Consider the following 13,283-nt stretch of genomic DNA (forward strand, 5'->3'; position numbering starts at 1 on the left):
AAGATTTGACCCAATATATTAAATGGCTTCATGCCAGTGACATGCTTGAGCTCCAGGTGTGACCAATCCCCTGCCACAAAGAATGGACACCTTTGTCACCAGCTAACCGGCACACATGTGGCATGAGATACAAAGCCTTCATTCGCAGTTACAGCTAACACGTCCTGTAGACTTCAGCCACTAGAGAGCGAGATGACTGAACACACTTGAGCAGCTCTGGCGTGGTAGCTGATACACAGGGCCGTGCTACCATTTAAGCAACCTAGATGGTCGCCTAGGGTGCTAGGATTTGGGGAGCGCCATTTTCTTCGGCAGCGACCGCGGCGGCCGGATTTTCAGCTGCCCGGTCACCACCGGCATTTAGGTGGAGGGAGCTGGGGCAGGGGGATGCGGAGAGGGTCGCCTGCAGCAAGTAAGGGGGGAGGCAGCACGCAGGGGAACTCCCCACCCCAGCTCACCCCTGCCCCACCTCCTCCCCCAGCACGCCGTGGCCGCTTCACTTCTCCCGCCTCCCAGGCTTGCAACGCCTAAACTGATTGGCGCCGCAAGCCTGGGAGGCGGGAGAAGTGAAGCAGCGATGGCGTGCTCACGGTGGAGGCGGAGCAGGGGTGAGCTGGGGCGGGGGGGTGCCTCAGGGCAGAGGGTGGGGAGCTGCCACGGGGGGGCACCTCAGGGCGGAGGGGGAGAGCTGCCACAGGGCAGGAGGGGGGCCTCAGGGCGGGGGCTCGGGGGCGGGCGCAAGGTGGAAGTTTCGCCTAGGGCGTGAAACATCCTTGCACTGGCCCTGTTGACACACACCCACCGCACTAGCCAATACAGGGAATGGCATCTCCTGCTGGCCTATTCACGGAGCAAGTGTGGTGTCATACTCTCATTAACCTTCCCAAGTACAGCAAGAGGCCAGAAATAGACCTTGTTCTTCTGTGGCTGCAGGATGTTCAATCAATGGGAATTAAACAGCAAAGGAAACTCACAGCTGGCCCTTGAAGTCCGTTTCCGCCCGGGAGTCCGCTGGGTCCTGGAGGCCCCTATAAAATTGAGCCAGAACATTACATATGCTGCTACCCAGTATTGCTCTCGCAGTACAAAAGCAAATGCTTTACGCTGTTCACCCCCCCACTCTTACACCCCTCCCTTACACACCTTATCAGCCAGATGCTCCATATACGAACACAGACACTCCCTGGCTCCCTGTGCCCTGTCCTCAAGAGGGATCCCCTTCCAGGGGAAAGCAATGAAATGTTCCCACCAGGTACAAAGCTGCTGCACTCTGTGGCATCTCTAATTCACATCAGTGGCCAAACCAGCCTCCAGCAGTGTAAAGGTTGCATCAGGCCACCCTTAGCCATGGCTTCACACCCACTGGATTTAGCACTGCTCAGAGCACCCAAGGATCTGGGTCTGTGGGTGGATTTTGGGGAAAATACCGAAGTAGAACACAACCAATGTAATAAGTTAAACCCCCTTTTTGAGGTCTGGTTTACTCTTAAAACGTAGGCCAACCTAGCAATGTTGCTCTGTGGAGTGAATTTTTCACACTCCTGAGCAATGTAGCTAGGTTGACCCAACATTCTAGTGTAGACCAGCCCTGGGAAAGATGCTGCTACTTACCGGAGGGCCTGGCAGTCCCTTGCCCTGAAAACAAAATTTAAAACAAAGAAAGATCATTTGCAAACTGACCACACAAAGAGTGAATCATCATATCAAAAAACCACTTCCCCCACCGCCCAACACTCCCCTAGCCCCTATTGTTCTAATTTAGTCAGAAAGTGGAGCCAGAGACAGTTACTGAATCCTAGATTTAGGGTGACCAGATGTCCCGATTTTATAGGGACAGTCCCAATTTTTGGGTCTTTTTCTTATATAGGCTCCTATTACACCCCACCCCCATCCCGATTTTTCACACTTGCTGTCTGGTCACCCTACCTAGATTTGTCGTCTGTATTTTGCGTTCACTTTTCCACTTTGTTGCCCACGGGCTATTCACTGCTCCAAGATTCATCCAGTGACCCATCAATGGGTCATGTGCACAAATGAGGGTAGAAATACAGCCCCCCCTCTGTTTTTTTTAACCTAGTTTTCTCTACAAATCCTTTGCTGTTGGGAAGCCACTTCTCTTGGCACCTGTTAAAAGCTACATTAAAAGAAAACCATCTCTCTGGGGATATGAAAAAAAAAAACTACCATTCCTGATAAAATAAGGACTGTGATCGAATTAATGTTATGTGACTGGCTGCTGGCCCATAAACACAGTGTTTAAGATATCATCGAGATATCAGAGATTCCAAGGCCACAGGGGAGCACTGTGATCACTAGTCTGACCTTCAGTATAACATAGGCCATGTCACATGTGTGCGAGCAATGTTAAACCATCTTGACTGTTCTGACCTCGGGAGCGGACAGTCTACTGAAACTGACAGGCAACCAGAATGCTTGACTCTATGCACCTCAATATTCTGCCTCCTGGTCATACGAAGAGAGGACCGGCAGCGTCAGTAGCATGTGCTGATGTTGCACACTAAGTTAGTCATTCCTGTTAGCTCCCTGGGCTGAGAAGCTGGATTTTTAACACCATAATAATCATCACCTTGGAAAAGGCTATTTGATTTTTCAGCATTAAGGAGCCAAGGTTTTTTAAATGCAGTATTTCAGTGGAGAGGTTATATCTGGAATTAAAACATGCCCATCATTTAATTTCCTGGTAGGCTTTTTGAGGGGCTTTGTTACTAAGACATCAGTACTGATCAATATGGATCTAGCTCTAAATTTTTCTGTAATACCATTGGCCCAAATAGCGATGGTTAAATGTGACTCCCCGCTAAATAAAGGGATCTTCTAACACAGCTGTGTGGATTTCAGAATTATTATAAAGTCTCTGAGGATGCTTAACCAGCTGGATGGTTCAGCAAGCTGAACATTCTGACAGCTCCTTTTTACAGGCTGGAAAAACCTTAACTTGCCCAGCGCAATGCCCAATGAGTTGGCATATGTCCACGACTGATAGGAACCACGCTGGGTAATTTATAAATGTTGGGCAAAAGCTCATTGAAGCAATAGAAAGTCTCCTATTTACTTCAGTGGGCTTTGGACCAAGCCTTTGACAGTTAGAACTGGTTTTACATATTTTAAATATACATATTTTAATACAGACCCCTCCTGGCCAACATCTCTACTTAGTACATGATCTCTTTTCATCTTTGAGCCCGTATGTTTGGTTCAAGACAAGACCCACATCTTTTCTTGCCCTGTGATCTGACCCCCACAATGAGATAACTGTCATCAAGACGGGCTTTGCTGGTACTTTACTATGGGGAATTTTGCACCTGTGTTACGCTACACAAGTCTGCAAATTCTCAGAGTTACTTACAGCTGGTCCAGGCGGCCCTGCAGGTCCTAAAGCACCCTGTAGGATTAGAAACATCAGAATATGAGTTAGCGGGTTAGGTCTCTCCACAGAAGTAAAAGGGGAGTTTCTAATCCAGATGTCAGCCTGCTGGCTCAGAGCATCCAGAACACACCAGATCATGGAGTCACCTTACTCTGGAGAAGTTCAGTAGCATCTTACACCACCCACACGGCAAAGCGAGACTGAGCTCACAGACGTGAGTAAAAAACCCTTTGACATGTCTGATTAGTTAAATGATTCAAGAATGCTCTTGATGCTCAAAACAGAGCCTCTTCTCTACTCTCTTAGAAAAATCTGTGAGCCCAGATTAAAACACGGGACTCCACTAAATGAGACTAAATGTGGGGAACCACAACACACAACAGGTCACAGATTGGTCACTGGGGATCTTTAAATCTTTGGCTACAGATAGAGTGAATCTCACTGGCTAACGTTTGAAACGTTCCGTAATTACTTCATGCTGTGGACCCGAGGGCAAGATCTGAAGAGGTTGACAGGATCGGGACCCAACTGTACTGCATTTTATTAATTCATCCCTTTCCCCTTCAAGCAAAGATGTTTAGATTCTGGGACTTGTCTCTTTTTGCCAACTATTCTGGTGTTATTTCCCTCCTGCTTTTGCATTCCAAACCTTAAGCCTGATTTACAGGTTTCTGAGCATGTTTGCAATCTTGATTTTAGGATAAAATTAAATCACTGAAGTTGCTAAATTTCTGCTTCATTACAGACAACGAGACAGACAGCTGGTCTTTTTAAATCCCTTTGTTGTGTTCTGAAGATGCCAATGCTGGAAAGAGCCTATGAAATTAATCATTGGTTAATGCTCCAAAGCAGACTAAATGGAAATGGAAAAATGAATGAAGAAAATACTGTTCCCTGCATGGTGATTCTACAGCTACTGAACACAACGGGTTACAGAATGGCAGGCCTCCTGTAACTTAATCTCTGCCCTTGTTGCCATGTGAAATTACAGGAAAGATTTGGGTTTATTTACATTGGTGCTGAGGGCAAACACATTCCCCTCTGAGTAAGCAACTGTGCTCAATGGTGGGTGCTGAATCATACAATTTCCCAGCCATCTTCCCTACAAATATCTGGAAACTCAGAGGGCTTATCTATAAGCACAGTGCAGTACTGGCTATAAATAAAACATTAGCCAGCAATACAATAAGTCTCATGGCATAGAAGATCATTCATACTAATGCCATGCCCAGCGGACAGTAATGTCAAACAGAGTTGTCATCCCCACCGTCTGAAAACTGGTAACAGGTTTGTATTTCTCTGAGAAGACTCCATGACATCTTTAGTGACTCTGGAGTCCTCATTCCTGCAGGCCGTGATCTGCAAAACTTTTTGGTGTGCCAATATGCCCAGGATCAGCCATTTGCCTGTGTAATGAACCTACCTTAAAATCTACACTGTACTGGAACAGTCAGCAATGCAGTTGCTGATCCTGGAGCTTAAGGGAATATTTACACTGCACACTAAACCCAGGCTCCAAGTCAGGTTTGAGCCCAAGCCCCCCTTCGGTCCACACACACACATCAATCTGACTCTAGTCAGCAAGTATTCAGGATCCAGGCTGCAGTGGGGAAGGTGAGTCAGAGCCCAAGTCACATGGTGACTCAGGTCCTAGCCCTGTCATTTTGCAGTGGGGACACAGGTCAAGCTGCAGGTCAGAAGTTCTTCAAATTCTCCATATTCTTCATGGCTGTTAGCATGGCTGTGAGACTCGAGTTCAGCAACAGCAAACCCAGGTTTACAATGCAGTGTGGAGGCTCAAGGGAGGGCTTGGAAACATCCAGTCCACAAACCTGGGTCCCATAGTCCAGGGCTTACAATGCAGTTGACACACCGCTAGTTAGCTATTACCTGTCTAGTGTCATATCAAAAATGACCTTCATCAAGACACACTTTTGACGATGCCTGTAACAATGAAGAGTTCCCTGGGAAATAGCATGGTATGCTCCTAGCAAAGGAAGAATTCAGAGATGTGTCTGCATGGCATACTAATGCCCGAGTGGGACTTCTCCCACGCTTAGGCACGGATTTTAACCTTGCAAGATCAGGTCCTAAAATCCCAATTCAATTTCTAAAGGGCTAGATTGGGAGCCCCTAGTGTGGAGCAGCTGTTGCTGTTGTATAAGGAGGTAATTATGGGAACTAAAGATTATCTTCCACCTCGGAAGGTGGGGACAGATAAGGGAATCACACGCTTGACTGCGGCTGACAGTAGGTGCTGGTTACTACTGTGTCGATAAGGTTTAAATATAAGCTGTATGTGCTTGAGATCACACCCACACGCACCCTTGCCCTGACAAGTAGCCCCACTGAAATCAACACGGCTACTAATGTGAGCAAAGAGCTCGCAAACAGGCCCAAATGAGCTGCCTAATGGTGCTGCTGATCAGGACCAGTTAACAAAAATAGTATTAGCAATAATTGAATGTATAATCCGCCAGCCCTCCCGCTGGTGCTAAGGAAGCTGAACAGCAATGGAAGACTCCACCCCATTCAAAACCATCATAAACCAACAATAATATCGAAAGGCAAATAATGTGTCACCATGAAGAAGGGGGTGGGTCCAATATACAATCTGATACACATTAAGCCTGAAGAACACCCTAGTGGCAGCTTCTCCCTTGCCTTAGGGCTGCTTTCTGTCACCTTGCCTGCCCAAAGTGGCATCCTCCAGCTATACGGCTTCAACATGACCCCCGCCTCCCTCCTTGGAGTCAGTGTAGGGGGTACGTGCAGGGAAACCAGAACTTGGCTGGGGCTTCCCTACAGCTCAGCAATTCCCAGCTGCTGTATCAGCCCCGCAAGGGTCACTGATGGCCACTCTAAGTTACACCCAAGGACCAGCCAAGTGTACAACCACACCAGGATCTGGGCAGCACAGAAGAGAGCTTGAAGGCTCAGTTAAAGATGTGGGGATGAGCTGAGGCAGACATCCTGGGGGAACGAATTCCACTCCCTAGATGCTCCTGAATCTACCAGTGAAAATGGAAGAGTTTACTTCTTAGCTCAAATGACTGACACACACGCATGAAAGCACACACAGGATCGTTGTCTACAGAACATAACTTAGGGAGCTGTGAGGTACCCAGGAACTAATGGCTTATACAAATCTGTGCATGGGAAATGCACGGGAGTTCCACAGAAATCTGCTTCAACGCGAATCTCTTGGCATTTGGGCAAAACCTCAGTAGCTGAGTATTTTTAAAGCTTTCATTTTTCACCACCATTGTTAGTCTTGGAGAACAATTTATTGGTCCAAGTAACACACCATCTGGCCTTCCCATAGCATTGCTACCACCTGGGAAATGAAACAGTATCAGGAGACCAGCTCTCCCGTTATTTCAGTGCCATCCGTGGCTCCAGGAAGCTTGAAAAAGTCAATGAAATGTGTAAACACACAAATATTAGACCCCAAGCCTGACCCTCTTTTCTACTGCCAAGAGTTTCTGCTTGAGGTTAGCTGACTGATGGTCTCAAAGTTCTTAGCCTATTCTTAACCAGAAAAGAGATGTAGCTGTGACAGGGTAAGGAAAATACAGCCAGACAGCCGATAACAGTAGGTTGACTTAATTATTCATGTTAACAAGCATGAGGGAAGAGAGAAGGAGGAGGAGGAGATGATGTGCCACTGTTATTCAATGTGAGTGATAGTGAGCTCATCTTTTGTTTAATGGCACCAACACAGGCCTCACATTGAATTTTTTTATGCTGTGTCGATGCTCACGATGCGGATAGAACAGCTTTGTTCTCCTGCGCCTAGAGCTCTTTACTTGCATTGCTACTATTGTTCTCAGTTGCTGCAATTCCAGGGTAAAGGCAGAACTCAGAACAGTAAATGAGGAGGTGGCAGACTCAGACCCACAACAAGCGATGTATTTATTTATAGGACATTTTAAACTTAACGCTCAGCCAGTAAAAATCGCCATCCATTTACAAAAGATGCCCCATGCGAGTGGAGTGCTCGTCTGTTACATTCGCTGACTCTTGCGATTCTCAGGGTCAGATTGCCACAGGCTCACGAAATGCTTGCACAAAATCCACACCCAATTTGCACGTACACTTCCCACGACGGAACACACATAAGGTGGATTCTGTCAGTGTGTGCGCGCAATTGTGCATGGTGACTGCATGCACAAACTAGAACAACCGCCCATGCCACTGTGAACTTAGCCCCCGGGTTTTCAGAATTTCATCCACACAATTGCACACGTAGGCCCCGAGATTGAATCGGGTGGCATGCATAGAAAACTTGTGAAATTGCAACTGGTGCTCCCTTTTCCTCCCAGCAACTCCCCAGGGAAAGAGCGTCAAGGTCAGGTTCCCACTTGAAGAGTAGCCTTCGTGGGATTTCCTCCTTGTCTGGGGGAGTCTGTCAGGCTGCCGGGGTGCCTTCGCACTCAAATTGCCTTGGCTCTGACTCCCCCAAAATCAAAAAAGAATAGTATTTTTTTAAATGCACAGTTTAGAAATGTTCGGAGTGAAAGCAGAAGCATAGACAATAAATTGCAGGTGTCTCAGAGACGACACTGGCACAAATGCACCCTAACAACCCCATTATTTTCTACTGAGGAATTTTGCGTGTGTTTGGAGACCAGTCCGTCAAGAGATATAGCACGTACTCTTATTTCAGAGCCTGTTAAATGAGGCCGGGGTGAACAAGTTCTGATAAAAACTCTTGCATGTCACCACTCAAAATTCAAATTGAACCAGAAGTGATTTTTCTATGGGCTAGGATTTTTTAAGGGGCCCAGGGGTGCTTAACTCCTCCAGGATCCTTTAAACATGCCAGTCTTAGAGTTCAGAAGATTTCTGATGACTTTCACTTCAGATTCTCTCTCCTGCCTTCCCATGTCCTGGTCCAGATTGCTGTCAGGAGTGCAAGTACTGAAATATTATGGCCAAGTGTGACCTTTATTTTCACAGGGATTTAAAAGGAAGCCAAAAGACCCTCACTCAAGGGTTAAAACTTGGCATCCAATTTCTCAGCCAGGAAACCATTATTTTAATTCAGAAATATTTGGGGGGCATTTTCTGAGTTTGAAAAGAGTCTGAAATTGTATCCAGTACAGAGTGTGATAACAAGAGAGATGGACAGACCTGGAAAATAACCCAGTAACTGCTGGTGAGAATGTTTACTTGGTGATCCCAGGAAGCACTGCCATTCCACCCCAAGATTTCTGCATACCAACCCAGATTAGAAATGTTTTCCCTTATTATATTTAAAGAGGATGGTTAAGCAAACAGATTTCTGAGGAGCCCAGTGCCTCATTAAGAAGTGTCACGCTAGGAATGGCTGTAATCCGATAAAAATCAACTCTGCTGCAAATGTCAACTCAGCCATTGTCCTACTGCATATTACTCAGGTTTTCTTCTGATCACTTTCATCTTTAACCCTAAAATCTTTACAACCACTGAGGACAAGGCTAGATGCTGTTCCTGTAAAAAGAAAATGTTAAGTTCTTGACACCTACTGAGTTAAACCTGGATTCTGCTCCCATTGAAATCAATTGCATAACTCCCATTGACTTCAGCAGGGCAAGTTCAGGTCCTTAATACATAGCAATGAAGGTTTCAATGATTATAGGTCAATATGCAGTCCTGGAGCCAGATGGTGTGACTCAATTAAGTTCAGTGGAGGTGCATCAGTTAATAATGCATTTTCTGACTCAATTCATTCTCCTGATAACACTGTGCTTTCTCTTATGATTGGAAAATGATCTTCCCATAATTTCTTACAGTAGGGCAATATTACTTCTGAATATACATGGATACAGTATATAAAATGTGTGCCTAATATGCCATTCTAAATTCAGTCATAAATATAAATTATTCTGGGTTCTAGAATGTAGCTGAGTCTTGGTATTTTCTCAGGGATCCACTGATTTATTGATGCATTCTACACTGTGTACACACAGTATAAAACACTAAACTTCAAACAGCCCTTTTAAAATCTTTTAAATCTTTAAAAGCCTTTGGCATCAGCAATAAGGTGATAATCCAGGTAATCTCATAGCCAAAATTAATTGTTTTCTTGTTTAAAAACCTCTCAGGGCTGACAATGCCATCGATATAGGAAGAGTCCTACTCCTAAAGTCAGTGGGAGAACAGACTTAGAGTAACTGAACTATTTCATTAGGGTGCTTGAGAATCTCTTTGACAAACCAAGAGGCAGCCTTTATGGGAGAACAGAAACATTTCTTAATAATATAGTAACAGAAGCTAAAAATCTCTTGTGAATACACTGCCAGAAGCCAAGCACACCTGGTCAGAATGACAGCCAGAAGAGCCTTTTTACCCACAGAGGCCCAAGTTTAGGAAAACATCCTTATTCAGAAAAGAACTCAAGTATGTGCTTAACTTTAAGCACATGCTTACATCCATTGAAGACAGTACGTACGCACATGCTTGTATTGCATTGACTGTAATGGTTCTTCTGTGCTTTCTTGAATAAGAGCCAGAGCAAATAAAGTTAGGATAACAATGCTGCATTGCTAAAACTCTGTTTTCAAATTCAACAATTTCTTCCCCTGCTTTTATTGTATTGACTATAAAAAGACTTTCTAGATAGATCACTGACCTTAAAAAGATGCTGTAAATGTCAACAGGTCTAAAATTTGCACCATGCTGACAAACAGGTTTTCAAGACCTGTGAACACGTCTAATCTGAACGTCCAGTTCGGTTGTTGTGTGTGCTAATCATGAATTTGCATGTTTCAGCTCAATGCTTAAAATGTGAGTTACTCTGTGCATACATCAAATTCTCAGGTACCCTGTTTGCACATGGATATCAGGTGTGTGTGCACTCAAATGGACATGTGCAAATATGGGTAACAGAACATGCAAATGAGGCATGTTTTTGTGGCCCAGGCCTTCTTTGTATTGAAAATCAGGGGCTGGATCCTAGGAGGTGCCAACCATCCCCACTGAAATCAAGGATAAAACACTCATTGGCTGCAGTGGGAGCAGAGTTAAGCCAAAGGTGAGTGCATCAGAAAACCTCCCTCTACTTATCTCCTCTTGGTGCACAACATCCTTCCGCACCTTCTGTTTTTATCAAAGACGACCGCAACAGAGATGGATTCTCAAGTGGAGAATGCCAGCACAGATGGGAAGTAACCAAGAGCACAGTTTTGCTCCACGACTGACAGTGCTTGAGACCTAATATACTGTAAGGCAGACCTCTCTCTTTCCCGTAGTGCCTCTTGGCAGATTTCCTATAAGCAGCTATTACATTCAATGAAAAAAAAAATCTATCTTGCTTCTTGCTGTGAAGGCTGTAACATCCATGCTGATGCAACTAATGATGTCACCATGTCAAGTGTGACCACAACCCAGGAATTAATGGAAGACACCAGTCTACACAACTGAGAAAAAAAAGCAGCAGTAGAAAAAACAACAGGACTCTGCACTCAGACCACAAATAAAGTGCTAATAACTGTATTTGGATAAACCTGGAAAACTTGTTAATTGAATTTATGTTCTACACAGGCTTTCTGAATGCATCAAGGAGCTAGTTATGCACCCAAAGTATCCTGAGATCTGGTCTGCTAATGGTATTTCCTTATCCGGGACATCCAAGACCAGGCACATACATGGCCCCCTGAGGCAATTAGAAACAAACCAGTGAAATATGTCAACACACACAAACACCTGAAATACAAACATTAGACCCAGTGCACAACCCTAGATCATAATTACATGGGGAAAAAAAACAATTCCGGGAGACGAGAACAGCAGTTGGTTTCAAGCATGTAAGTGGAGTACAGCACCTTGCACAATTGAGCACTGGTCCAGGACTAGGGCTCGTAGGTGCTAGGACTACACAAATAATATTCTAAATGTCACCAAGTTACAAAGAAATTTGAAATAACCATTGAGCAGTACCTTGGGAATATAAATGTAAGCAGACTAAGGATTTAAGTTCTATTACTTACTCTTTCTCCTGGTGGCCCATTTGGGCCGGGCGGGCCATCAGGTCCTGTTAAACCCTGGGAGGGAAAGAAAGGCAGGGATAAGAGCAGAGAAGAAGACATAGCTAGAGCCTGTTGGAAATCCCAACCAATATCCCTGTTACAGAAGAGCTAAGGGAGTTGGGTGCCCAAATCCCATGAAATCCTGACAATCATCCTCTTACTGAGAAACCAGGGACAGAAAGTACATGGCTCTTTTCTGCTCATTCAGCATATCTGGTGAAACACTCAAGTCAGTTACTGTTTAACCACAGCTAAAATTTGGGCCAAAGCTAGGGCTAATGGGTGCTCATGCAGCCCAGGGTGTGCTCCTACAGTGGCCACAGAATCCCCGAGTTGTGCATGCAATTATCTGATTTGCATATGCAAATACCAGTTTTTGCATACAGTGGGTGTATATATATTTCAGCTGAGGCACTTGTTGCACCTACTTTTGAACATTTTTGGCCCTTGAAAGTTTTGTCCTACTTTCATGATCAGATCCCTAATCGGATATTAAAAATAAATATCTTCATTTAATTTGCCTCTAAAGTAAATGATCAAAACACATATGGTTGTTAAAAAAGTGTTACTCCATCAGTTATTCATTTTAAAATAGCTACAGTACTGATCATTTTAACTGAGATTTGGGGTGTACTGTTTAAAAACACATCATGAATGTTAAGGAAAAAAATCAATAGCCATATGTTTCTGTTTCTTGAAACCTGTGAGGTCCCACAGTCTGGGACTCAGATTCAATGCTTAGCTTTGTTTCAGAAGGGTGTTATAGGGCCTGATCCTGCAAAGACTCCCCTGGAACTGCTCACATGAATGAAGTTATTCAGGTGTGTAAGTCTGGGCAGGATCGGGCCAACGAGCAATTAAAATCCCCTTTTTAGGATCACAATAGCAATACCTTTATACCTTTACACACTAACATCTTTCATGTGCTGCAGTATCATGAAGGGCCTTCAATACTCACTCTAAGTGGTACCCTGCCCTTTGAGTGACCTATTTCTTGGAGTAGACTGCTGTTAATAGGCAGGTGTGACTCAGTAGGACTCAAAATACTTACTGTGTCCCTGTCAAAGCTATTAAAGAAAAGGAAAGTTTTAAGGTCAGAGTCAAATATAGGCCATGGTTCAACATCTTAGCGAGAGGAAGGAAGTCACTGCAAGACAGATGAGGCAGTAGAAATACAACATCAGGTGACAGATTGGGTCCACCATGGGGAATGGAAGGGAGAGCAAGGCTGGAGACATGGAGTGACTGAGCTTGGGACAAAGTTAGTGGAGTGGAGTGAGTCCACAGAGATGTCAGGAAACCAGGAAGGCAAACATGAATTGGGTTTTGGAGATGGACCCAGGATTAAGTGATGAAGGATGGGCTGCTATTGGTCACAATTCCTAGGCCAACAGTGACCTGGCTGTAGCATTGGACTCTCTGAAGTATCAAGAATGGGAATTTAAGCTCAAAAAAGAGAACTGTCATGGGCAAGGAGGAAAGTGATCAACATGTGAATAAGGGATTTCGCAAAGTCAGGGTTGGTGTAAGGACCAATCAAGGGAGAGTTCCAGAGAGGGTGACAGACGCATACAGAAACAGAAGAGGTCGTGTGAAGAAGGAGGTTTGGATTAAGGATGAATCCAGGTTTTCGGGCCTTGGAAGGAAAGTTAAGCAGAGTGACAATGAAATCAGAGAGATGAGATAACATGGGGTTTTGGTTGGTTTGGTTTTTTACTTAGGAGAAGAACTTGAGTCTTTGAAATGTTCAGTACTAAGAAATCACGGTGTAGTGAGGATCTGATTGAGCCAGAGAGCAATGGGAGACAGAGGGCTCAGGTAGATGTCAACAGATATAGAGCTGGGGGGCCATCCCCCTAGAAGCAATGTTCAAGCCAGCAACA

At 44.8% G+C, this 13,283-nt stretch overlaps 1 protein-coding gene across 1 annotated transcript in view; it reads right to left on the reverse strand.

Annotated features, from left to right (window-relative positions):
- The window catches only part of COL9A3 (collagen type IX alpha 3 chain), a 76,828-nt gene that overhangs the window by 48,718 nt on the left and 14,827 nt on the right, over positions 1 to 13,283 (reverse strand). The window contains exons 5-8 of the mRNA XM_030533251.1: positions 11,362 to 11,415; positions 3,368 to 3,403; positions 1,612 to 1,635; positions 975 to 1,028 (exon numbers count right to left, since the gene is read on the reverse strand). Of these exons, the coding sequence (XP_030389111.1) occupies positions 975 to 1,028; positions 1,612 to 1,635; positions 3,368 to 3,403; positions 11,362 to 11,415 (168 nt within the window). The remainder of the gene's footprint in view (positions 1 to 974; positions 1,029 to 1,611; positions 1,636 to 3,367; positions 3,404 to 11,361; positions 11,416 to 13,283) is intronic.

This window comes from Gopherus evgoodei, chromosome 14 (genome assembly GCF_007399415.2).
Source record: "Gopherus evgoodei ecotype Sinaloan lineage chromosome 14, rGopEvg1_v1.p, whole genome shotgun sequence".
NCBI lineage: Eukaryota > Metazoa > Chordata > Testudines > Testudinidae > Gopherus > Gopherus evgoodei.